This window comes from Danio aesculapii, chromosome 6 (genome assembly GCF_903798145.1).
Source record: "Danio aesculapii chromosome 6, fDanAes4.1, whole genome shotgun sequence".
NCBI classification, from domain to species: domain Eukaryota; kingdom Metazoa; phylum Chordata; class Actinopteri; order Cypriniformes; family Danionidae; genus Danio; species Danio aesculapii.
In genome coordinates this window covers 33,860,429-33,887,897 of record NC_079440.1, presented here as the reverse complement: position 1 = coordinate 33,887,897, position 27,469 = coordinate 33,860,429, and the positions used below count along the sequence as shown (strand labels likewise).

At 37.2% G+C, this 27,469-nt stretch overlaps 1 protein-coding gene across 1 annotated transcript in view; it reads left to right on the top strand.

The window, feature by feature from the left end:
* The first annotated feature begins 1,796 nt into the window (after positions 1-1,796).
* raver2 (ribonucleoprotein, PTB-binding 2) overlaps positions 1,797-27,469 on the top strand; it is a 137,237-nt gene continuing 111,564 nt past the window's right edge. The window contains exons 1-2 of the mRNA XM_056460038.1: positions 1,797-2,120; positions 14,699-14,765. Of these exons, the coding sequence (XP_056316013.1) occupies positions 1,797-2,120; positions 14,699-14,765 (391 nt within the window). The remainder of the gene's footprint in view (positions 2,121-14,698; positions 14,766-27,469) is intronic.

Below are 27,469 nucleotides of genomic sequence, written 5' to 3'. Positions count from 1 at the left end.
GCATTAACATCTTGATACATGGCACCACCTTCAGGATACAATGTTTGAACCATTGGGTGCACATGGTCCTCTAGAATTGTTCAGTAGTTCTTGGCAGTGACGCACCAATGGCTTGTCCTTCTTGGTGCTATGCTGACATTATCCTGGATATTGCGGCTCTTTCTGTCTTGGTCACAGATGTGTCGGCGAGATGTGCATCAACAATTTGTCCTCTTTTAAAATCTGATATGTCAGCCATAATGTTGTGTCCATTGCAATATTTTAAGCAAACTGTGCTATGACTCTGCTATTTAAACCTTCACACTCTGCTCTTACTAATGAAATGTGCAATCAATGAAGATTGGCCACCAAATTTGGTCAAATTCAGCCATAAAACTAAATTGGCCAGTGTTTCAGTTTCATTCTCCAACCCCTGTACATCTATCTACATGCAAGCATACAGTAGTTACCTTTTTGTATGCATTTATATAGACCATGAACTCAACCAAAATAAAGGTAACATGCAGTACAAACTATGTCATCCCGTACAAATACATACTAATTTCATTCTGTGTTTTAGATTGTTAGAAGATTTAAAGTGCTGTTTTGAATAGTGTGTGAGTGTGTACATGCTCTAATATGGCAGACAATGATGTAAGAAAATCGACATAATACAGCAAAATAACACAAAGCAAAACAACAAAGGAGTAATTAGATGTCAGCTTCATTATTTACAGCAATAATCAGATATTTATTGATCTGAAACTTTTTAATTAGTATAAAATTACCACTATACCACCTGAGTGACATCACAAATAAATGACACTGTCATGGTGTTACCTTTGCATACGTGTGCCTAAACATGTTGATTGCCCTCTGCTGGCTGGCTGCAGAATAGGTCATGAACCATACCCTCTCCATAAAAATGAGTTAAGGGTATGAGAAACTTAAAATTATATATTTTTTGCATACTTTAGGTCTACCAGTTATTATTTGTATCATCACAGTTGTACTACCCATAAACTATAGTTAGGGTAACCATTGGTAAATAGGGTTTTACAATAGTTTTACTACAAAAAAAAGTTTAATTTGTAGTAAAATGGTTAATATTTGTAAGAGTTAACTGACAATTTGGATAATAATTACATAGCTATATGTAATAGCTATATGTACAGCTATATTGTAATAATATGTAAATAAATCAATTTGTTATGTAATAATAATAATGCAGCAAGGTAGCGCAGTGGGGTAGCATGTTTGCCTCACAGCAAGAAGGTCTCTGGTTCGAGCCTCAGCTGGGTCAGTTGGCATTTCTATGAGTTTTCATGTTCTCCCCGTGATCGCGTGAGTTTCCTCTGGGTGCTCCGGTTTCCCCCGCAGTCCAAAGACTTGCGAGTATAGGTGAAGCGAGGAAGCTAAAATGTCCGTAGTGTATATGTGAGAATGAGTGTATGGGTGTTTCCCAGTGATTGGTTGCAGCTGGAAGGGCATCTGCTGCGTAAAACATGCTGAATAAGTTGGCGGTTCATTCTGCTGTGGGAACCCCAGATTAATAAAAGGATTATTAATAGATTAATAAATAATAATAACAATAATTATTATTATTATTGTTGTTATTATTATACTTGCTAGTTTCATTAGCCTACATTTTCGTTTGCCAGGCTGTTATTTTATACAATAATAAATTTAGAAGGACTGTCCGAATAAGAAGGGGGGTAAAATAGACAGATAGTCAGAATGGTTTAGTTTTCCATCGGTGGAGGTCGCCAGCTGTACTGTGCTGGGCTCATCCATACTTACTTTCAAGAGTGCCGTCGATGGGTTTGACTCAAAGCACAGACGCCCACCTATCCGCTCTTTCCGACTCACTTTCCACTGAGCGCTTCAAAATGGCGGCCGCTTCATCCATCCAGCCGCCGAGCGTACACGGGATAAAGCGGGACAATTCACCTCACCCGGAGTCCGACAGCCCCGTGAGCCGACATGAGGAGGACGCAGCATCCGAGGGGACCACCATCCTCAGAGACCTACCGGAGCTCGAGCCCGAGGAGATCGAGAAGCGGCTGGAGAAAACTCGCAGAGAGCTGAGCAACAGGAGGAAGATCCTTATTAAGAACCTGCCACAGGACACAACCAACCAGGTAGAGAGATTTACATACATCAGCCTGACAGGTGAAACTTAAACTGGTCACTAGTTCCCGCGGACAAGAAACGGTTTTAAGTGATTTTCGCGTAGAAAAATGTTTGTTAATGTATTATTAAGTTATGATACATACATGGTTTTTAATATTGCATGCGTTTGAAACAAGTGTAACTCTTAAAGGAACACGTTTGCTGTAGCCACAATAAATAAAAGCGTGCACTCGCAAGTTACTACAAAGTTTACTGATAGCAATTGTTAGCCTGAATTACGCATGATATGCGTCAAATAAACTTAAACGGTCCAGTTTAAGTCACCTTGAAGTAGATGGATCTATGAATTAGATGAGCAGTGGAACTTTTACGTTCATACAACTGTTTGAGCTGGTCCTACAACGTTATCTGTCTTAAAACAACAACAGATTTCTGTTGTTGAAGCACCACCGGAGTGGAACGAAAACAAATAAGCGGAAAATATGCAGTAAAATAACAGCCCGACGGCACCTCTCAATGAACTCGCGCGCTCCGTCTGTGCAGCCGAGTTCCGTTGACAACGAGCTGCTCGCCGTCTCCGGTTCACTGTTTAACAGCGTTTTTGCCTCATATACTATTCCACGAATGCTACGACTGCTACGTTGACTTAAAACACATACGTAGAAATATTCTGGGCTTCGGTACGTTTTCATTCACTTACAAACGTATCGAGTTCATTTAGTAAGCCTCGCGCTCTTAAAAATACACGTTCTTTATTGGCATCGATGGTTCACGAAGAACCTTTTATAAGCACATAACTCCACGAAAGGTTATTTGAAGTTGAAAAACCTATTTAGATTATTAAAATGTTCTTTGCACTATGAAAAAATGGCTTTTACTTAAAATGTACGTTGGGGAAAGGTATCAAACTCTCTTCGAACCTTTATTTATTAGAACATAATGATAATTTTTTAACGTATATTCTGTTTTATGGAATGAATATGCTAAACACTGCGATAATTTATTAAAACTGTTGAGATATCTAATTCAGACTGAAACTTGTTTATTAAGAAAGGAGATGTAATGGCTCTTATTCATTTGCCAGGTTGTGGTTAGATGTTGTCTGAAGGCATGTTTGCTTATGTAGACAGACAGACCAACTGAGATCCGGCTGAGGGCGTTCAGGCAGGGAGAACAGCACAGCGGTGAGCTGAACTCTGAGTGGGAGATTTTCATATTCAACGAGCTGAACTGGCGGCTGCCCATGGCATTTTCTACAGAGTTTTCCCATATTATTAATGTCAGTAAACATGTCGGATACCTGGGTCCTAGAGAGAGGTGTAATATTTCCCCTGCTCCAGGTGGAGATGAATGTGGTTAAAATCTGATCGCCTTCTCTGTATGACATTATACATGCATTGTCATGTTAGTCAGGAATATCTTGTGCTTTAAGATTGCTGTGTTATTATTTGTTTTGGCTATTGATTTCAGTTAGCGTTGTATCACGAGCACCTCTAACCTTAAACAGCAGACAGTGAGTAACAGTTTGGAGAGGAGTGTCAGGTGCACACGGCCGCTGTGATCAGGTCACAGGCTAGCGGCTTATCACTGAGAACACATGTCAGGCAAAGCAGCTCTCTCTCTCTCTCTTTCTGTCTGTGTCCCTCATTCATACATACACAATCACTCCGCTCCTTACCCTGAATAATTTAGGAGCAGGTTGGTCGCAGGTTGGGGTAGGAGAAATGTCAGGAGTGAACTCTGTCGATTGGTTCTTTGTCAGGTGACATCTGATGTGCTTCATATTTTGGGAATCTCATCCCTCCCCAGCGTTGAGCTCTGTCTGCTGTTCCACAGGTTTGTTGTTGGTTTGGGTGTCAGTAGCAGATGTTCAGCGGGAGTATGGAAGGGCATGTTATACTCATCATCATGATGAATGCTCAGAACAGCATGCTCACTTGCAGATTGGATCAGTGATTTATGGGGGAAACCATGTTGTATCCTATTAACATTATGTATTTATTATATTCTAACCAGAAATGTGATATACAGCAGAAGGCAAAATTGTTAACCCTCGTGTGAAAATTGTAACTCTTTTTCAAATATTTCAAGAGCTGCATAAGTGCTGCTTAATGGAGCAAGGACATTTTCACAGTATTTACTATAATATTTTTCCTTCTTGAAAAAGTTGCGTTTCTTTCAGTTTGGTTGGAATAAAAGCAATTTTTAATAAACAACAACAAAAAAATTTTAAGATCAATAATATTAACCGCTCAAGATTTTTTTTCCCGAATGGCTACAGAACAAATCACTGTTATCCAATGACTTGTACTGTCAGTATGGCAAATTCAAAAGTAATTAGCTATTAGAAATTAGTTAATAAAACTATTAGGTTTAAATGTGAATTAGGTTTAAAACACGCCCTTAAACAGCACTTGGAATTTATTTTAAGAATTAAAATTTCACACGAGTGCTAATCGTTTTTCCTTCAACTGTATATGTTATTGTTTAATATAGTTTTATAATGATAAAGTTTTATTAAAGGTTTATGTAACACATTTTTTTATAGTTACCTATTGGATTGGCGGGGTGTGATTCATAAAGGCATGGGACAATAACCGCTTTCAAAGTATACAGCGTTTTGAAAAAGTCAACCGCCAAATTTTTCTGTGATACCGTTCGTATGATATATGTAAGATGTTTTTGTTTTTTATGACATCAGTATCTCCAGCAGAAAAGATATTCAAAGATGTTGTTTTAAATTGTAAAGAAATCAGTGTTTTTTAAACTAATGAAGACGGCAGAAGTCAATGATTCCTTTGAATTATTTAGCCTGACATGTTTACTGTAACAAAATATATTAAATGTTTCTCAAAATAAAATACATTGTGTTCAAACAGGAAAAAAGTTTTTGATTTTTACCCAGACATTTTAAAAGAATGTATTTTAGAGCAGTCATCACAATACTATAAAAACCATTATATTTTTATCCAAGGTTATCACACCGTCAGAATATCCTATCGGCCCATGCCTAGATTCATATACCATACAAGGGATGTAAGTAACTAAGTAAGTTCAGAATTGGAACATATACTGTATACCTTGTGGCCACTAAGATGTCATTGTATACTGTTTACCTAGTGTAACTGGCTAGAAATAGTTTTGTCTTTTTCTTTCTCGTGAAGATTAGTTTCTGTTTGGTATCAGTTTCCCTTTGTTTTGTCCTGACCTCTCATCACCTTGGCTGTGGACTCAGGTCACCACACAGAGTAAAGCCAGCTCTGTTTCTGATAGGAGTTTTTATGTATCAGTTTTTTTTATTCTCTGACCTTCCAGTGTGATCAGATTCAAAACAATTAATCCCCACTGCTAATTTAGTGAGAATCAATGTGAACTGCCCATTACACAAGCAGTTGATTGATTTTACTGTACATATGCAGCCTTACTGGTATAGACAATTGTATACAGAAACTCATAGATTGAGGATTTTTGTTGTAAAATTATCTTTGATCTTTTTAACCATATTTATTCTGACATCATTTCCTATAAGAAATAGGTTTGAGTTTTATTGAAAGTTATATTTTATGCAAGTATATTCAAGGTAAATTGATGTTAAACCCTTAGGTAAAAGCCAAGAATATATAATACAAATAAACATTGCATTGTCTTGTTACAACAACACTCCTTCTCTCTTATAATATCGTCTATCAGTGATCTCACAGACTGATGATTGGGTGATCTGACAATAAAGAAGAAATGTCACCGCAGTTGTCTTTGTATTGACATATCCATTAAAAGTTTACTAGCAAGAAATTGATTTGCTTAATAGAAATGTGATCAACGAAAATATATGCAAGTTACATATGATATACAAGTTCATATTTGGATTTTACATATATATATATATATATATATATATATATATATATATATATATATATATATATATATATATATATATATATATATATATATAAACGTACACTCACCTGCCACTTTATTAAGTACACCTTACTAGTACCGGGTTGGACTCCCTATTGTCTTTAAAACTGCCTTAATCCTTCGTGGCATAGATTCAACAAAGTACTGGAAATATTCCTCCGAGATTTTGGTCCATATTGACATGATAGCATTTTACAGCTGCTGCAGATTTTCTACTTGATTGAGATCTGGTGACTGTGGAGGCCATTTGAATAGTTTAGTACAGTGAAGAGTTGTCATGTTCAAGAAACCAGTCTGAGATAATTCCCGCTTTATGATATGGCGCCTTATCCTGCTAGAAGTAGCCATCAGAAGATGGGTACACTGTGGTCATAGAGGGATGGACATGGTCAGCAACAATACTCAGGTAGGCTGGGGCGCTGACACAATGCTCAATTGGTACTAATGGGCCCAAAGTGTGCCAAGAAAATATCCCCAACACCAATACACCATCACCACCAGCCTTAACCTTTGACACAAGGCAGGATGGATTCATGCTTTTGTGTTGTTGACGCCAAATCAGACCAAGCAGTATTTTTCCAATCTTCTATTGTCCAATTTTGGTGTGCCTGTTTGAATTGTAGCCTCAGTTTCCTGTTCTTAGCTGACAGGAGTGGCACCCAGTGTGGTCTTCTGCTACTGTAGCCCATCTGCCTCAAGGTTGGATGTGTTGTGCGGTCAGAGGTGCTCTTCTGCATACCTTGGTTGTAACAAGTGGTTATTTGAGTTACTGTTGCCTTTCTATTAGCTGGACCAGTATGGCCACACTCCTCTGACATCGAGCATTCACAAGGAATTTACGCCCACAGATCTGCCACTTACTGGACATTTTCTCTTTTTCGGACCATTCTCTGTAAACCCTAGAGATGGTTGTGCATGAAAATCCCAGTAGATCAGCAGTTTCTGAAATACTCAGACCAGCCCGTCTGGCACCAACAACCATGTCATGTTCAAAGTCGTTAAATCACCTTTCTTCCCCATGCTGATGCTCAGTTTGAACTGCAGCAGATTGTCTTGACCATGACTACATGCCTAAATGAATTGAGTTGCTGCCATGTGAACTTTTTCAAAGTTCATTTTCATTTCGAAAGCGTATCAGGTTTCTTCTGTTATCCCTGTTAAGACTGCTGGATCATGTTGTCAGTAGCAGGAAACTACTGTTCATTTACACAGTGCTTATCATATTCATGTATGTAACCCCAACAAGACATTATACGAGATGTGCTGTAAAAAGCTAATTCCCTGCCACCTTTCTGACAGATTGGCCTATGTTAGCAGAATTGAAAATATGTTGTGGAATATTTTGCAGTGGTTATTATATAGGAGTATTGTTAGTAAAATGTATCAAAAAGGATCATGACGGTAACACATCTATCTATCTATCTATCTATCTATCTATCTATCTATCTATCTATCTATCTATCTATCTATCTATCTATCTATCTATCTATCTATCTATCTATCTATCTGTCTATCTGTCTGTCTATCTGTCTGTCTGTCTGTCTGTCTGTCTGTCTGTCTGTCTGTCTATCTATCTATCTATCTATCTAAATGTCTATCTATCTATCTATCTATCTATCTATCTATCTATCTATCTATCTATCTATCTATCTATCTATCTATCTATCTATCTATCTATCTATCTATCTATCTATCTATCTATCTGTCTATCTGTCTGTCTGTCTGTCTGTCTGTCTGTCTGTCTGTCTGTCTGTCTGTGTATCTATCTATCTATCTATCTATCTATCTATCTATCTATCTATCTATCTATCTATCTATCTATCTATCTATCTATCTGTCTATCTGTCTATCTGTCTGTCTGTCTGTCTGTCTGTCTGTCTGTCTGTCTGTCTATCTATCTATCTATCTATCTATCTATCTATCTATCTATCTATCTATCTATCTATCCATCCATCCATCCATTCATCTGTCCGTCCATCCATAAGCGATCTTATTGAATTATAATGACAAATTCACAATTTGTTCTGCACACTGCAGATTAAAAAAAGACACATAGTGATGTATAGTAGTCAGCAGCGTTCATCAATGTCACCACTCTCCAGCACATTCAGAAAACACATCTCATCTGGCCATGTTTCCTAGAGACAATAATGCAGGTTTGAGTTCTCAGCATTATGGAGCGATTATCAAGTGAGCATATTTATACTCACAGTTAAATTGCTCTCTCTTTTAGTTTTAAGTTCGCCCTTAGTTTTCTAATCTCCTTGTTAACACGGAAAGCCTTTGATTAAGTCACATGCCGCATGACCTGTGCTTTCATTGGTAAAGGCGCAGAGACATTAATCATGCGCAGTAACCCCTCCTTCTGTTAGCCTTCATCCCGGATGTTCAGTTGAACCATAGCAGGCTGATGCTGGTCCTGACATTGTGATCCATATCTAATGGTGTCTGGATGCTCACTCAGGCTTTCTGGCCATTTATGGACCATTACCGTGCATGTGTAATGCGCTGCGTGTTAAGAGAAAGCCATAACTGATGCATACTGTATTGTGAGGAAAGTTGACTCTGAGGAGGGAGAGGGAGGGCACATGCTGCTCTTTGAAATGCCAAAGAAAGTGATTCAAACAAAGTGTTCTTCTATTTTTCAAAGGACTGTGCAGGAAGCTGAAAAAATATATAGGCTACATATAGTGGATTAGAGTGTATCTGGGATTTCTACTAGTTGTTATTTGGTTTTCAGACATATTGAGGAATATGAATGTGTTTTGAATTTAGATTCATGTAGATTTAAATACTCAAATCAGTCAAATTAATTTATTATTTATTTAAAATCAAGTCATTGTTAACCTGCATTAATTTCTTTTTACACTCAAAAAATATGTTTGCTGTTGTTCAAACTATTTATTTAAAGTAGGCTGAAACAAAAGCTGAAACAACATCATTTTGAGTTTTTTGGGGGAGATAACCATATTGTTTTATGCTCAATTCACTTTATTGTATAAAAAACTAATAAGTTAACTTTAAGAATTCACACTTAGCTCATGAGTGATTATAAAGCGAGTTTGGCATGCTGTCTTATGAACCCATAAGATCCTCGAGCCTGGGGCTCGCTCTCGTTTGCAGAGCAAGAGGGGGAGTTTGAGCTCAGGTAGGTCTCGAGAACTCCCCCTTATTTAGAGCTGATGACTAAAAGAGCTCGACTATAGTGCTAATTTAGATTGATCAATTCACTTATGACACATGTTTTTGGACTGTGGGAGGAAACCCACACGAGCACTTCACTTAATTTCACTTAATTTCTTTCATGGGGTTGACATGGTGGCTCAGTGGTTTGCACTTTTGCCTCACAGCAAGACGGTTTCTGGTTCGAGTCCCACCTGGGTCAGTTGGCGTTTCTGTGTGGAGTTTGCATATTCTCCCCGTGATCTTGTGGGTTTCCTGCAGGAGCTCCGGTTTCCTCCACAGTTCAAAGACATGCCCAATAGGTGAATTGGGTAAGCTAAATCGCCCGTATTGTATGTGTGTGAATGAGAGTGTATGGGTGTTTCCCAGTACTGGGTTGCTGCTGGAAAGGCATCAGCTGTGTTGGTGGTTCATTCCGCTGTGGCGACCCCTGATAAATATAGAGACTAAACCGGAGGAGAATGAATGAATGAATAATTCCTTCATGTTGTCCCAACATAAATTGATTGTCTGGAACCTAGAATTTTTTTACAGCGTACTGTGGAATACAAAAGTGTAGTTTTAAACAATGTCCAAACTATTATTGTCTATACTGTGAAATATAGACAAAAATATACATGTAGTGAAAAAAAACTGTATAAGTTCTTAACTGTAGAAATTCACTTTAAAATGACAGTTGTGTAATAATTTACTTATACCATTCTAAACCCATAATACTTCTGTTCATTTTCAAAACCCACTTTAAACTATTTTTAATGAAGCCTGAGGCATTCTGTTTCTCCAAAGTCTGTCGAAACAAAATTTTGAGTATTCAGAAAGTTTCCAAATAGTGTGAATGTTTACTATGAATTGTTTATTCCAGGTTTTTGATGAGACTAGACTGGCTTATGTGACAATTTTTTTAATGCTGGTCACCTTGATTAAAGGGACAGTTTACCCAAACAGCAGAACTTGCTGTTTATTTTTGCAGAACTGTCTCTTTAATGCACACATATTAAGCACAAAAATATGGGTAATGGAACAACAATGCTCACTGGTTATTGCATGTCAAGAAATTATTTTGAGGTTGTGTCCATCATATTATTTGTGGTATGACTACAATTGAGCTTCTGTTTACCAAATTGGTGTGATGCTTAAATATGGTCATTATATAAACCAAGTTGCATCTCTTATGAAGACTCAAGCTACCACTTAACATTTATTTTACTGTTGTTTTGGTGTAGAGGACTTTTAGTATAGGGTCAGACCCAAAATTATGAAGCAGGAAAATGTTATAAAGCGATCATGTCTTCAGAAGACTTGGATTGAATGGCTTTATTTAGATGGGTTTGTTTAGATAGATTTAAGAAGTGCCAGAATTGTGGGTAAATTAGAACCTCTCAGATTTCATCAAAAACGTTGTCATTTATGTTCCAAAGATAAGTGAAAATCTAGATCACAGATCACCACAGATCAAAGACATGCAGTACAGGTGAATTGGGCAAGCTAAATTGTCTGTAGTTTCCCAGTGATGCACTGCATAAAACATATAAGTACATGTAAAACATATGGATAAATTGGTGGTTCATTCAGCTGTGGTGACCCCTGATGAATAAAGTGACTAAGCCGAAAAGAAAATGAATGAACGAATGAACATATTTAAAATCTTCATGAAAATCTCAGTTTTAAGTCCTCTGGAAAAGCTTTGTGAATGTTTCATAGACCGCCAGCATTACATGAAAGTACATCTCACAGCGACAAGCAAATCTGCACAGTACACATTAACAGCCTCATACTGTTTCAGTGTGTCATGTCTCCTGCTGAATCCAGAAGTCCCATTGTCATAATTCAAGTGTGTCCTTCTGGATGTTCCTTATGACCAGCTAGAAAAAAAACACACAAAGACAATGTGGGCACCTCTGGTTTATCTCTCTTTGCACACGTTGGAGATGTGACAGCAGGGCCTGCTGTGTGCATAAAAGGGAAGAGGAAGAGATTTATGAGAAAGTGTGTGTGTTTATCTGATGGATAACAGCAGACAGTGTTTCTTTGCATGACTGTTGTTGGAAACCTTTATTTTCAAGGCCAGACCTTCATTGTTTTGATTTTCATAATGAAAAAGGATCATTTGTTTATATTGTGATCCATTGATCTGTATGATCAGTGGATTTATTATTAATGAACGTCTGATATTTTATTGTGTTTTAAAAGTTTCATCAGATCATGTATTAATGAACCTTTAGTCGAATTCAGAAAATCAAGAAACCTTTTTGAAAGAGACATTATTGGTGTCCATTTTTTTCCCTCTCTAAACGGTGGCTGGAGGCCAACTGTAACATTTCTCACATAAAATTCCAACATTCTTTCCTCCTGAATCCTCACACAAATGAAATCAGAGTGAAATCAACTATGTATAATATGTATGTGCATGTCAGAGAAGTTATTGCCCTATAAAGTTATCTCTTTGTTGAGAGAGTTATGTATCTGTTCAGATCCCTGTTGTTAGCCTTTAAACCTAATAGCCACTTTATTAGGTACACTTTGCTAGTGCCACGTTGGGGAGATTTTGATCCATATTTACACGATTCAGGATTTTGGGATGGTGTGGGCTTTGTGACATTGTGCATTAACCTACTGGAAATAGAAATATGGTTACTATGGCAGCATGCCTGTCAATAAGAAAGTTGCTATGTCCAAAGTCACTTAAATCACCTCTCTTCCCCATTCTGACACTCAGTTGAAACTACAGCAGATCATCTTCACTATGTGTCCATGCCTAAATGCATTGAGTTACTGCCATGTTATTGGCTGACAGGATATTTGTGTTATCAAGCAGTTGAGCAGGTTTAGCTAATAAAGTTGCCCATATAACTAGGCATATTTGCTTAAAGGGCACCTATGATGAAAATCATCTTTTGTAAGCTGTTTGGACAGCACTGTATGTAGGTAAAGTGTGTCCACATTCATATTGGGGTGATATAAAGACAGTAAGCCTCTTTTTTTTTTTAATTTTCTGAAGTTAAAATAGGATCCAAATTCCTCCCATTTTGAGGCCCACTGCAACGTGACGTTGGAGTGCGGTTTCCCCACCCATTGAATTGATTGACAGCCGTGTATTAACATGTCTCTGTAGTAATGCGTATAATTATATCAACAAGACAGGACGTGCGCAAAGCAACTGGGATTAAAAGATCTGTTCAGCTCGCTGTGATCATCTGCACCTCAAGAATGAGTTTAAAATGTTTTTAAAACAGTGCATGTTTAGGCTCGTTTCCACTGACTGGTACGGTACGGTACGGTTCGGTTCGGTTTGGTACGGGTCACCTTTATCAGGCTTGCGTTTCCACTACCAAGGGTACCCTTTTGGTGGGCGTGGCGTATGACAAAGTTTCAGTCGACGTCATTCTCGCTCGAGGAAATGTCTACAATAAAGCTGTACGGGTCGCTCACATATCATATGAGAAGCACTTCTCACAAAACAGATGCTTCATACACATAAATACTTGTGTAGAAATGTTTATTACCAACTTTTCAATGAACATGAGTTGATTATAACTGCAGATCAATGACAGTGCGAAACAGCCTGCTGTAACATCTGTAATTATATTAAATAACTAAATAAATGAACATATATAAACACATACAGCCCCTTACAGTCTCCGATATGTTACCAACTACAGACGAACTACACACAGCATACATTGCGTCCGTATTTAGGTTAAAAAACAACACAAAATATAGCCTATATAGTCAGTGAAAACCTCTTATCTGTGTCTGTAATCTTCAGCAGCACATGTAGCCTCTGTTAGACAGTAATTCCATCATTCCCAGTTCATATTAGTCCAGAAGGTAAAGATAATAGTTAAACATGGCAGTTTGTTCATGTTTGCTAAAAAATAATGTGCTCCGTTTTTCCGGCTTCTCCTTTGTTTTTTCACGCTTCACTCTCGCGTTTGTCAGTGTCTGACAGGATCGTATTTCAAAAGCACGTCAATAATCAAGCGCAGGTTATTATCATCAGATCAAGAAGTTTGTTATTTCAGATATAGACGCGTGGCGAGCACAAGGAAGAAAGCGAAACCACTCGCGCTTCAAACTGCCTCATAAAAAACTAAGAGACACAAGGTAAATCTGCTCTACTCCATGGCTTTGTGGCTGTTCATCAAGACGACGACAAGGTTTGTTTCAGCTCGGATCGACCATGGCTCGTTATTATATGTATATATAAATCCGCTGAAATCTCTTGCTGTGCATATTAAACATGGCGGTTTTTTTGTTTTCATTCTGGCTTGTTGCGTAAGCGAATGACGTATCTCTGTAAACCAATAGCGTTCAGCTGCACGTCTAGCTCCGCATTTTGGTACCTTTTCTCGTGTTTGGTTCCATTTCGAAAGGTTACCGAATAAGTGGTACGGTACAGTTCGGTTCCGTACCGTACAATACCGTACCACTCAGTGGAAACAGGCCAATATTAATAAAGTAAAGACGGTAAAATTACTGTAATTCATCACCACAGCCACATGTCAGTACAATTATAAAAGAAGACGCTTCAATCTCGGTTTGTGGACATTACATCAGGTTTATTTTGTTCATTAACATAGCGGATACCTATACAGCAGTGGATATTAACGTGTATCCTGTCACAGTTGCTATGCAAAAACAGTACAAAAACATGCACACTTGCGTTTGCATCCAAAGAATAAAATCATCGCCAGCCACCATTTAGATGATATGATTTTATTAATGTCCTTTTTGGTCATTCTAAAATCCCTTAGCCAAAGTCCATCATCAGAATTGTGGTTGGTGACGATTTTATTCTCTTTGGATGCAAACGTTGCTATTTTTGCAAAGTTTTTATGCAATAATCCAGTTTTCCCAATAAGTCTAATTTGTATCTCTGGATGTTAACATAACTAATGTTCTGAATAAACAATATACTTGACTAATAGCATAAAAATGACTACTATGTTATTATTATACTATATTAATATTATAATTATACTATACTATATTACTACTCTACTATTATTATTACAAGGTGGTCGGTCAGCTGGTTTGTTCATCAGTGCTGTCCCATCATGCCCATTTTTGAACACGTGACCTTTTAAAACAAAATTAAATTGATGTTCAATGTTGATTTTGCAAATTGTTTTCACAGATAAAAAGTTGATAAAAACCTTTAAAAATTAAAAAAAAAAAATTTTGGCATTATCATAAATTATGAACCTCTTGGCATTTATATTTAAGTTTTTTTTGCTAAGTTTAAAGTGCATATAAAAATAGGTGGATGGAAACAAAGCTATTGTCTCTGGCTTTGCACCATTTACTTGCTAGTTAATGAAACAGGAACAATGCTCTGCCAAACAAATTTAAGGAACTAACTATAGTATTTAATATATATGACAAAAAGAAGTTGCACTTTATACTGTTATATATTGCTACATACAGTACTTTGCAGAATTAATTAGCTAACTTTTTCTCTCTTTTTCTGTGTTCTCTCCAGGAGGTCCATGAAATTCTGCACGAGTATGAGCTGAAATACTGTTTTGTGGACCGAAACAAAGGAACAGGTAATTGGCCTCCTTCAGCCATGCGACTGCTCTCATGTTTCTAATGGGTCTCTTCCATCTCAGCCATCAGAATCCAGACCTCTTGAAAAAACCCACCACACATTTGCCTACTTAAAGCACCTGAGATGTTAATTTCCTGCGGTGGTGAATGAGCACTTAGGGGGAATTGTTCTATCATGGCAAAAGGTCTCAGCAATCGAACTTACAAAAGATGATGCCTGTTTCTTTGAAGGAAAGTGTAGCTTTGAGGTTATTTGAGTTTGCACAATCTGTCACAGTGCTGATGTGTTCTATTTCTGTTCGGTGTTCAATATTGAATCAAACGAGCAGATGTGTTTCAGATTCCAGATTGAAATTTAACTTAAAAACGTTAATATATATATATATATATATATATATATATATATATATATATATATATATATATATATATATATATATATATATATATATATATATATATATATATATATATATATATATAAATAAAAGCTAATATTATTTTAACGTCATATTTTAATATATGCTTTACGATAATGATCTAATACATCAAATGCTGTCAAAAACAACAGGAAGTTTGTAAGCTCAGGGTGATTTCTAAAACAAGCCAAGCTTATTACTGTCATCCATGCAGAAAAGTCTAACATATGGTAATACATTTTTGGGGATAAAAGGGTTTTGTAGTTAAGCAAATAGGTCTTTTATTTGAGAATTGAAAGTACAGTTTCCAAATTACAGCAGAAAATGCTTGTTCCCTGGAACTTATGCAAATAGTTTGATTTAACTTAGGTTGATTGGATTTAGTCATACCAGGGAATTCATGCAAATAACATTACATTATTAGTTACATTGGAATAAGCTTTGGAGTTGATTTTTATATAAAGCTTAAACTTTGCTGTCTATGAATGAAAGTTATGCTTTAGACTTTGTCTAAACATTTTAGATTACAAGATCAGCAAATTCACTGGTCTATCGCCAGCATTTCCACTCCTTCAGACCTTAAAAATGTAAACAAACAGCACATTGTAACATATCCATACTGCCTAAATCTGGCAGAGATTTACAGTGTCAGTTTTAGGGATAGACCGGCTGGAATTAAATTCTGCTCACCATTTACTTACTTTCATTTTGTTTCAATTCTGTTTGACAGTATGCTTTTTCTGTTAAATAAAAATAGAGAACGCTGGTAATCAGTGGAGTACAGCTGAAATACAATGGAAGTCATTGGGTAGCATCCACTTGTTATTAACATCTTTCAAAATATCATGTGTTGAACTAACGAAAGAAACTCTGAGGTTTGGAGGCCAAATAAATGGTGAACAATTTTTTTTTTGTAAACAGTTAACTATCCCTTTAAAGATGCAACCGTTTAGTATGTTGAGTTCTGTTCATAATGTGGGACCAATTTAATATTTTCCTTGGGGAATGTTTAGAAATTGTTTAATCTTTTAATTACTGTAATTACAACAATTTTCTCTTTTATAAATGCATCGGTTCTCTCTAAATGTTGTTGTGGTGGAACAAAGATTCTGTGCAAGATTGTTGATGCAAACCTGTCCAAATGGTCAGCATTCTCGCACTTAAGAGCTGCTGTGCCAGCATGTCAAGGTGCTTTAAAATTGTGCTCAAAAAATTACTTTTATTTTTAATTTAGTCATTTGAATTATTTTCTGAACAGCCGAGTTAAAAGTTGTAGCATCATTTGGCTTCATAACAATATAAAAATCCAGAGATGGTTAAAGCTCTTTTGCTTTAGGGTTCATCTGAGGTCAAATCTATTCTGAGTTGCACTAAGTGATGTAGCCAAGTAGGACGTGTTCCTGGATTAATGCTCTTTGTTGATCCTGGAACAATATTTTTGTAACAGTCAGTCACCTCTTCCTTTGAAATTCAGGAGAAACGACTGCTTGATAGGAACATTGCTCAGAGCCAAACTCTCCAATCATAAATAGAACTATTTCAATAACTAATATAGCTTTTATTTATTCTGATGCTGATGTCTTGTTCAAATGTATAATCCATTTTTGTCCAAAAATCACCTGAACATGAAATATGCAACATTAAAAGCGAGTGTTTTTAAATATATCTGTGCAAATCTTAATGATAACTCATAACACTGAATAGTTATTGTACATTAGATAACATTACCAATGCATTATTTAACATTAACTAACAGTAATTAGTCAAAGTCATTATTATTCCTCAATTATACTGTATATACAATAATAAATACCCATCATGCAACAGTTCATGCTAGCTCAGGTGAATTAAATAAGATGAACAAACAGCTTCTGATTTTAGTCATTTATTAGTAAATGTTAAAAAAAACTAAAGTAATTTGAAAGCAATTTTCAGCATTATAAGTAATTTAAAGGTATTTCCAGCACACATCAACTGAAACACTAGTAAATGCCAAATCAAGAATGATATTTCATATAAATCACCCCCAAAGTGAAGTCGCATGTGGCCACAGTCGGATTAAGTCTCAGCTGCACGATTACTCCTATTACAGCCACAAATTTCACACATATTTGAGCAGTCCAGTGCTAAACCTAAGGCTGATTATCGACCTGCACCTTCATGTAATGATGGGATTCCGGCCTGCTAAATGTCGTCAGTGCCCAAAACCCCTGGCAGCATGGCAAACATTCCCACATGCTCTAATTAGCAGTATCCAGGGATAAAGGTGAAATGCCGTGATGATCTCATCCTCCAGCCGCTCGGGGCTTGTCACCTCCTGCCAGCTCTCCAGCAGAGGCTCCGGTGTCAAGGATCAGACTCCAGCCTTACTTTTGCTCTTCAATACTTGCCGGAAACTATTTCAAAATGAGTTATTCCAGTGTTTCCCAGAAGCTGACACATTTCATTGGTGGACACATTTCATAGTGATACATAGTGAGTAATTTAAAAACAGTTTAGCAACTAAATACTGCGAATGTGGAAATAGCAACATATTTATTAACTGATTTTACTTGTCACGTTGTGTGTTCCTAAATGCTTCAGAAAATATATTTTCTTTTTTTGCTTTTAATATGTTTTCTATTGATTAACGAGGACCTATTATGCAAAAATCACTTTTGTAAGTGATTTAAACACAGTTGTGTGGCAGCAGTGTGTGAAAATATCCAACCTCTAATGGTTCAAATTAATTAATTCTGTTTTTTATAATCACACTTGATAAAAAATATGCACTTTGATTGACATTCTCCCTTTGCATGTGTCATCAGAGAGGGAAAGAGCCACCCATTAGTGATGATCTCTCCCTCATTAGTATAAACAGCCCTGAGTGAGAAGCAGCCATCTGCCGTTAGAATTATTACCTGCTGAAGATAATGTCAGTAGCCGCGTTTCCACTATCGCGCCTAAAGCGAGCGAGCCAGGGCGAGCCAAGGCCAGTCACGTTTCCACTATCACTTCCGGGGCGTAATCGGGCCAAAGCGGGGCTTCCTTGGGGCCAGTGTCCAGCCTTTTTCAGCCCGCCGAATACCTTGGGCCAAGGAGGGCCAACTGGGGCTTCGGGGCGGGGTTACGTACAAAGGCGGAGTTTTCCTGTCAGGTGAAGAGGAGACAAGATGCTTTCTTCCCTTACATTTGTTTTGCTATCGCGCTTGATCAACTCACTAAGAAGAAGAAAAAATGGATAGCAGACAGTACTGGTCAGTTGAGGACACCAGGGCTCTTCTGAACATTTTGGCCGAGGAAAATGCCGCCGAACTCGAATGTCCTTATCCAGGGATCGCTGTCTGGCCTTACACCAACAGACCACAAACAGTAAAAAAGCAATCGCTTCAGTGTTCTCCATCTTCCAGCTCTCGTGGTGATGCCAGGTTGTGTTTGTGGTTATAATTTGAGTTTTTTGTTCCCGCTGAAGTGGGCGGGTTGTATGACGGGTTGTGTGACGTTTGATTCGGGGGACGTTCTGGGGGCGGTGTTTGCGTGACGCGCTGCGAGCAACTAGCCCGACAGTGGAAACGCGACATGATTTCGGTCTCATTTCTTAACCTCCCGGGCTATTGGCCCGGCCTGGCCCAATTAAAGCCCTGGCTCGCACTGGCCCGATAGTGGAAATGCGGCTAATGACTAAGAGGATTATAATTAATTGTGGAGTTTTAGAATGCTCAAATGAACAAATGAACACTGTAGTCTCCATATACTGCCTGACACACTTCACATTTTCAGTGTTTTGGAGAGAGAACATTAGTCCTGTTTTGAATCTGCCACTATGCTAATGCGCAGGCGTTTGTAGCTCCGCCCTCTTTTAAAAAGAGCACAATCTAATTTGAATTTAAAGCGATAGTCGCCAAAGCAGCACAATTTGGATCAAAACTTAAAAGGGGCAGTTTCAAAGAGATATAAAACATTATTTGTGTGGTATTTTAAGCTGAAACTTCACATACACACTCTAGGAATATCAGAGGCTCATTTTATAATACTAATAATAATTTTATTTAGCGTTTTTCTGGACACTCAAAGCGCTTTACACATTTTTGGGGGGAATCTCCTCATCCACCACCAGTGTGCAGTATCCACCTGGATGATGCGACGGCAGCCATATTGGGCCAGATCGCACACCATACACCAACTGATTGGTGGAGAGGAGACAGAGTGATGAAGCCAATTATGATATGGGGATGGTTAGGAGGCCATGATGGACAGATGGCAATGGGCAAATTTGACCAGGATGCTGAGGTAAAACCCCAACCTTTTTTGAGGATTTGTAATGACCACAGAGAGTCAGGTCCTTGGTTTAACTCAAAACTTAAAACTTGGTTTAACTTAAAAACAACATTAACACTGTTTATTTGACTGTGAACAATGTTGTACTTTGATAGTCATTGGCTGCTAATATGATTTCGCTATTTAGAGTTTGCAAATAATACTTTCATGAAATTATATTATAAAGGAGAAAGTCAGAATGTGCGAAAATAAAACCAACTTTACCTCTATGTGTAAGTTCACATACCCTGCCGTACAGGTGCAGTTCAATGTCAGAATGCAGTCGTTTTGCGTGTTGGTGATTAAATACCCAGGCCTTGTATAACGTTAACTCAGTCTTCTTTCCTTGTCTTTGGCTAAGCAGAACCTCGGTTTTTAGCTCTACATAGTGTTAAATCTGGTCATCCTGGAGCATTATTTCTTGCACGTGACCACACAGAACAACATTGTTGGCATCCAAAGACTTGTAGATCTTTAACTTCTCTCTTGTAAAATCACTTGGAGCTTCAATGAGATTGTATATTCATTGGGAGGGTGCTATCGCAAATGGACCTGTCAGATGAACGCCGTTTACTTTAACGTTAATTTTGTCGAATCACTGTGCTTATCACTGGGTGACGAGCTGTTATAATATACTGAAAGCATTATGTAAATAATATATATATAATGTGTAATCAATATATCTTCTAAGACAACAACAAACTCTGTACCGCATCGGATGTCATTCCCTCGCTGTAAATGCTAGCGCTCCCGTTTTCTTTCTGCCACCTCCCTGCGCGCGCATCCCGAATGTTTACAAACTTGGTAATTGGTCAATTGGTCCATCTCTATGCTTTAACTGAAAAACAACAAGTGCACATAGCATGATTTGAAAGAACACCATAGAGGCACAAAACTACCCTATTTTTTAATTTGATGTATTACTGTAATGATTTGTTATCTTTAAAGCTAGCATTCTGCACTTCTTAAATCAGACATACAGATGAAATAGTTTAGAAATACATCATTTGTTGAATGAATTAATGAGTGAGAGATTGTGTATACACTTGAACCTGTGTCTGCAGCATCTCTTTAAAACAGAGAAGGAAAGTTTATGATAAAAATAACCACCACATTGTAACTTTAATGTGGTGCGATCAAAGCTATTTTATTAATAATATCCTGTTGGAAGCATTGAAAACAAGATTTCTGTGTACCTGACTGTTTGAGTGAGTGTTATCTCTGTTTGCGAGCTTCAATTCTGAGCATTTCTGTGCAGTGTAGTATAGAGCGGCAATTAAACTGACAGGAACTGTCTACCCTATTTGTGGTGGCCAGTGTTCATGTTGTGGCGGGCCGTCACAAATAAATCAATGTATGGGAAACACCAGATTCATATGGCATTATCTTTCAGTTTGAGAGCTGATATTAAGTTAAAGAGCTGTGAAGAGTGAAACAGAATGAGGATTACCAAGAAAGGAAATGAGAAAAGCAGAGGAAGTTTTGATACAGGCTTTAAGGAGAGAAAGTCATCGGAAATGTAAGAGCAAATGACAGCTTCTATAATGGTGGACATTGGGGAGAAAATGAAATCCTACAGAAAAAGGGGTTGTCTTCTCGTTTGGTGAATGTCCTGGATTTGAAATGCTCTGATATACCCAGTGCTGGAGGCTTACAGTAAGGGAATTACACCCCACTACCACCCCCTCGCTCATGTTATAGTTGCATCGTTCTGCATTATGAATGCTCCTAGGCTAAATGATCTGCACATATGCTTTTAATGCCTGCCAGGGAAGAAGAGCTGCCTTCCAAAACAAAAATAGTGACAATAGTGTGCAAGCTCTCATTTCAAACACTCCGTTCTTAGAAGTAGACGTCTGTGTTGTTAGTGATAGAGAAAAGTAATGTCCGGCATGTTCAGTATCAGTGCAATATTTCAGGTTTGCTGGGTAATTATTGTTAGGTCTTTCAGACAGATTTGAGCAGTTATACTGGCAACTGTACATTTTGTCAATAGTATTCAATTCAATTCACCTTTATTTGTATAGCGCTTATACAATGTAGATTGTCTCAAAGCAGCTTCACATAAAAGGTCACAGTAAATAGGAACAGTGTAGTTCAGTTTGTAGTGTTTAAGTTCAGTTCAGTTTAGCTCAGTTCAGTGTGGTTTAATAATCACTACTGAGAGTCCAAATATTGAAGAGCAAATCCAACGATGCGCAGCTCTATAGATCCTGAACCATGCAAGCCAGTGGCGACAGCGGAGAGGGAAAAAAAACTTCACTAAATGGCGAAAATGAAGAAAAAAAAACCTTGAGAGAAACCAGGCTCAGTTGGGCACGGCCATTTTAATTTCTCCGCTGGCCAAACGTCTTGTGCAGAGCTGCAGTCTCAGTGGCGGAGGCTGGAAGCTGGCCTCAGCGAAGACTCGTCTGTCTCTGGAGCGTCACAGGAATCAGTCTCATGTTCTCCACTCATCCATGACCACCACAGTAGCTTCTCAGGATACGGCCTGGTCCAGGAAATGGAAACCTTGGGATCATCTCGTCGTTGGTCTTGGATTGAATCAGTGACTCTGCATAGTCTGAGGGCCTCGGGAAGAGTATCCCCAGGTGGAAATGGAGAATAAAGAAAATAATTAGCGTAGCTGCTGTTCATAGTGTATATAAACAAGATGCAGAACCTGTGTGGAAGCCCACTAAGTTGTGCACTGAGTGTATGCTTTACTGAACAGATAAGTCTTTAATCTAGTTTTGAATTGGGAGAGTGTGTCTGAGCCTCGGACGTTATCAGGAAGGCTATTCCAGAGTTTAGGAGCTATAAATAAGAAGGCTCGACCTCCTTTACTTGACTTTGCTATTCTAGGTACTACCAGAAGCCCTAAGTTTTGAGACCGTAAAGAGCGAGTTGGATTGTAGCGAGACAGAAGATTGGTTAGATAAACAGGAGCTAGGTTATTTAAAGCTTTATATGTAAGAAGCAATATTTTATACTCAATACGAAACTTAACAGGCAGCCAGTGTAAGGAGGATAAAATTGGGGTGATGTGATCAAATTTTCTAGACCTGGTAAGAACTCTGGCAGCTGCATTTTGTCCTAATTGAAGTTTGTTAATAGAGGATGCTGGGAAGCCAGCAAACAGTGCATTACAGTAGTCCAGCCTAGAAGTCATAAAAGCATGGACTAGCTTTTCTGCATCTGAGATGGATAGCATACTTCGTAACTTAGTGATATTTCTCAGATGAAAGAAAGCAGTTTTTGTGACATGGGATGTATGATTTTTAAAAGTTAAATTGCTGTCTAATATGACACCCAGATCTTTTTTAGTAGAGCTAACGCTAACTTTGTATCCCTCTAATTGTAGGTCGAGTTGTGAGATCTGCTTTAATCTGAATTGAATTTAATTGAATTGAACTATTATAGTTTTGTAAGTAATTTAATGGTTTTATTTATATGTTCCATATCTGTTTAGTTTTTTAATAGTTTCTTTTAGTCATTTTGCTATGGTCGTCATTTTTATTATTCTTTGTTTAATATACCAAATTACATTATTAATATATATAATATTTAATATTACTCAATTTAATATTTTATATAAATAATGTATTTAATATGTCGTCACTTTAGAATTATAAGGTTCTAGCTGACATTTTTGTCAAAATTTACATATTTATTTTTAAATGATAACTTATTTACATTATGCAATTTTTTTTTATAAGTTCTTTACATGTAAAGACTTTTTATTAAAAAAAACAAAGAAGGTTTTATCTATAAAGCTGAACTCTAGCTTGGCTTCATACGGTTCTTTCTGTGAGCCAATCAGCATTTCGAATGCACACACGAGGGCCAGTTAGGATCAGCTTCCTTTGTCGTATCGCCGAGCTGCTCCGTTGACAGCAGGAAAGACCAGAAAGATACACAAAATCAGAGTCGACTAAATAATTACGCACCACATAAAATTGAGAAGAACCCTAAACTGAAAAAGTGTGTAAATGTTATGATTTAGAAACGCTTTTTGACATTGAGATGAAATGTTACATTTTACATTGTTGAAAAAGAAACAGTTATTAAAAAATTTATATATTTAATGTTAAATATTTTTATTTGTGTATATATAGTCAGTGAAACATTTTTCAGTGTTTAATAAACCCGTTTGCTCATTGTCTATTTTTTTTTAAGTCTTTACATTTGACCATTAAGCATTTAAGGGTAAATACTAAATTTAATTCATGGGACATATAATATAATTGAATAGTTCTTATAAAGCATATAATTAAATAAATATTACCAAATTAATTACATAAAATTAACATCTGCACTGCATAAAATATTTAGCACAGCCTTGCCTAGTTTGAACAAGATATAATATTCATCCGAAAACATTAAATAAATGTTATGGAAAGCAAAAATTTTACTTTCTCAAGAATCAACATTTTGTTGTAACACCAATTTTTATTTTTTGTGACTGTGTTTCTTGACAAGTAATGCTTCAATTAATGATCTGCCAGATAATTCCAAGCGGAAAAATGACTTTAGAATTTGAAGGTTCTATCTGCATTTGCCCCAATCTGCAAATTTAAGATAATTAGTGATAATTTATATTTAGAGTACTATTAGGGTCTCTGTCATGTTAATGTATGAAAGAGAACTGTTACACACATATTATTTGTTACATGGAATGCACAAACTTTGAAGCCCAATATCTCAAAATCATTTAGAATGCAGACAGAACCTTATAATTTTAAGGCGACGATATATTGACATATTTGAAGAGGCTTAAAGACTTCTTTTTTTTAATTCTGCAATTTTTAGCAATAGCCTTGTTTCAAAAGACCACAAAGAAAAGTTTTTAGAATAAAAACAATGGATGTACATTTATAAAGCTATATTTTGTATTATATAATATTTGCATTAAATTCCAAATAAAACTAGTTAGCGCTTATACAAAGCGTTTGTAATGAATTTGCCTCTGGGTGGGAGAGTACATTTGATATTGTACTCCCTTATGGCTCAGTGTCAAACCATTTTTTTTTTTTTTCATTTTTCTGAAGTTATAAAAACACTACCGTGGAGTTTTCTTTTGTTATTTAAGCAATTTGGAATGCAAAAAATGTATTTGTGATACTATCTCATTCACTGCTCTCTAAGTCAACAATGATACTTCTGCTGCTGAGAAACCCAGAAATGTGGTCTATTAAATTTAATAGGGTCTATTAAATGTTTTTTTCGTCATTAGTAGCATTTAAAAAAGCTTTATAGCTTTCAAATAATTTCAGTATTATTTTAGTTATAATTAATTAATTAATTAATTTATTTATTTATTCATATTCTTTTTGACTTAGTGAACGTGCTACCCACTGCGCCACCGCGTCGCCTAAATTATTTATTTATATCAGAACTTATAAACAATGCCTCTTTTTTAAAATATGTACAAAAAACATGACATGTTCACGTTATTGTAAAAAAAATCTACATTTACTTAAGACCAGTGGTCCCCAACATTTTTATCACTGCAGACCAGTCAATGGTTGACAATAGGGTGTTGTAATGTAATTCAAATATAATCAGTTAAATAGACTTTGACATTCATTTAGGTGCTCAAGAGTAAAGCGAGATAAAACGAGCTGTTTACACGTACGCACCCGTCAGGATTAGCAGGCTAGTGCAGAAGCTCTATTGAATATACTGGGGTAAAATAAATGTTCATATTTTAAAGACATGGCGGGAAAACATTTAATGCAATAATTTAATGCAGTGCTTATTGTACATTCTCAGACCCACTTTATATCGGATATCACTTAGCCAGTGGAGATCGCTGATTTTTAAAGAAAACAGACTTTAAACGCATCGATTTTGTAATGGCCGGCAGTTCGGCGGAAGCGCTTGACACAGGTTACTGAAAAATTAAAAGTCCTTCCGCTGTTCCGCATATTTCTGCATATACCCTATTTTACCGTGGACCGGGGAGGGGTGGTTCGCAGGTTGCTAGGCAACCATCAACCGTTTTCTCATGACAAGATGACAAAACATTGCTGCAGCTCTGATACAAGTTTTATTTACGGAGAAAATTAAAAGCACTGCAGTGTTTAGGTGTTCTGTGTTGGTCTGAGATAATTAGTCTACTGAAATGTGTATATTCGATTCAAAGTATGAAGCTGATTGGTCAGTTCTTGTCACGTGACTCATGGTGCGCTCCCTGCATGCATTCAACAGTGTGCGACTAGACGCCGCTTGCACGCACAAGCTACACACCTTCATTGAAAATAGCAAACTAGAAAAAAAAAAGAAAAAAAAAAAAGACACGATATGCGAGTGGCCCATAAAGGGCCGCTGTCATTTGCGATTTCTAGCAGTTGATCTTCTTGCACAGACATGCTGGATTCACCTGATTTGTTGACAAATGGGTTGCGGATCTATTCCTTGGCAGTTCGCTGGTCTTTCTCTGGGCCTTTTCCCCTTCACAAAGAATTTTTCAAAAGACATCGGTTTCTTACTCATTTTGCTGCTTGTGAGGTAAATTTGGGCACTCAAGTGACTGCTATCAAAGTCCCTTTAAGGCAAGTAATTTCACTTGGTGGCCATCTTTGAAAAAGCTGTATGCTCAGGCATCCTATCTGAATGGGGAAACATCAAATTCTCCAAAACTAGTTGCCAAGCTTACAATTACATTACACATTTGGAATCTCCTATAAAATTATACATCAACTGTCTCATAAGTTTCGTTTCTTAATGTCCAAATCAAACAAAATCTGCATATTTTCAGGTTTCCCAAGCTAATGCGCATGCGCACTCGAAAAGAAGATCACAACACCAACCTCATTTATAGCCGATCTACACATTATCATCCTCTGGATAATGATCGTCTGATTGTGCTGGCCTTTTTAAGTAATCCACAACTTGGTCTGGTGAAGCTCCCCCAGAAATGACAGCGACTCTTTGTTTACAAGTTTGTGTAGCGTTTGAGTAGCTGCTGCTGTCATGTGATGTTCATTTAACTGGACAAACTGTACCTCGCGTTCGTTTCATACAGATTACAAAGCCAAAAACTTTTGCTTTCAAGTGTACTTGGTTCATTTAAAAGCACAGATGTCAATATTTGGAAATGTCAGTCTATATCGATCAATGATTGGCTCATGTACTAGTAGGCAGTGTTTCATTCGCCATATTGACCATTACACTTTTCACCATTCAAAACTATACAAGTTACACGTCTTGTGTATTCTATTGTCTTTGCTGAGATGCAAGCAGGAGAATACGGTCATTTTTCAAAATGAACGATTTTTCAGAATAAAAGATCAAAATAAATAATTAAAATAATTAATGATTTCTTGTGCGGCCCGGTACCAATTAATCCACGGACAGGTACCGGTCCACAGCCCGGTGGTTGAGGACCCCTGCTTTAGACCATGAGCACCGCCATTGTTTTTGATGATGTAAAACATCTCTAGAGCTTTATCTGCTTCTATTGTAAAAGCTGGTCAAATGTTGGTACAAAATAATCAAATGGTGCCACTTCCTGCAGCTTTTTGCTCCATGCACCAAAGTAAATGTTGATTTTTTTTTTTTTAAATAACGTAATCGTGTCGTGTTTTTTTTTAAACATTATTTCACAATAAGGCATCATTTACATTATATTAAGGCATACAAGTCTTGATACCCAGGGTTCCCTTTAAAAGCTAACCAGCTTTGTTTTGCACTCACACACAGTTCTTTCATTCCTGAAGCCTCTCTTGAAAGGGTAAAAGTCACTTTGTGCACATGAATCTCTTCAAAACCATACTTTTAAATGCCAAGCAAGGCTGGTGGACAGTTTTCTCCTCCAGCAGCTGCAGACCCTCCAGCTTTGTAAATGTTTGGATTGTCTGGAAAGAAGGCAGAGTGGTGTGTTAAATTTGTGGAAAGCTAATGATTTGAATGAGTAGCCGTTCTGCATGACCTCAAGTGTGCTGTTCCCCCTGGAGATGATGATGGTGTGCATCTTGCAGAAGTCTGCAGGTGGGTTGTGTTTG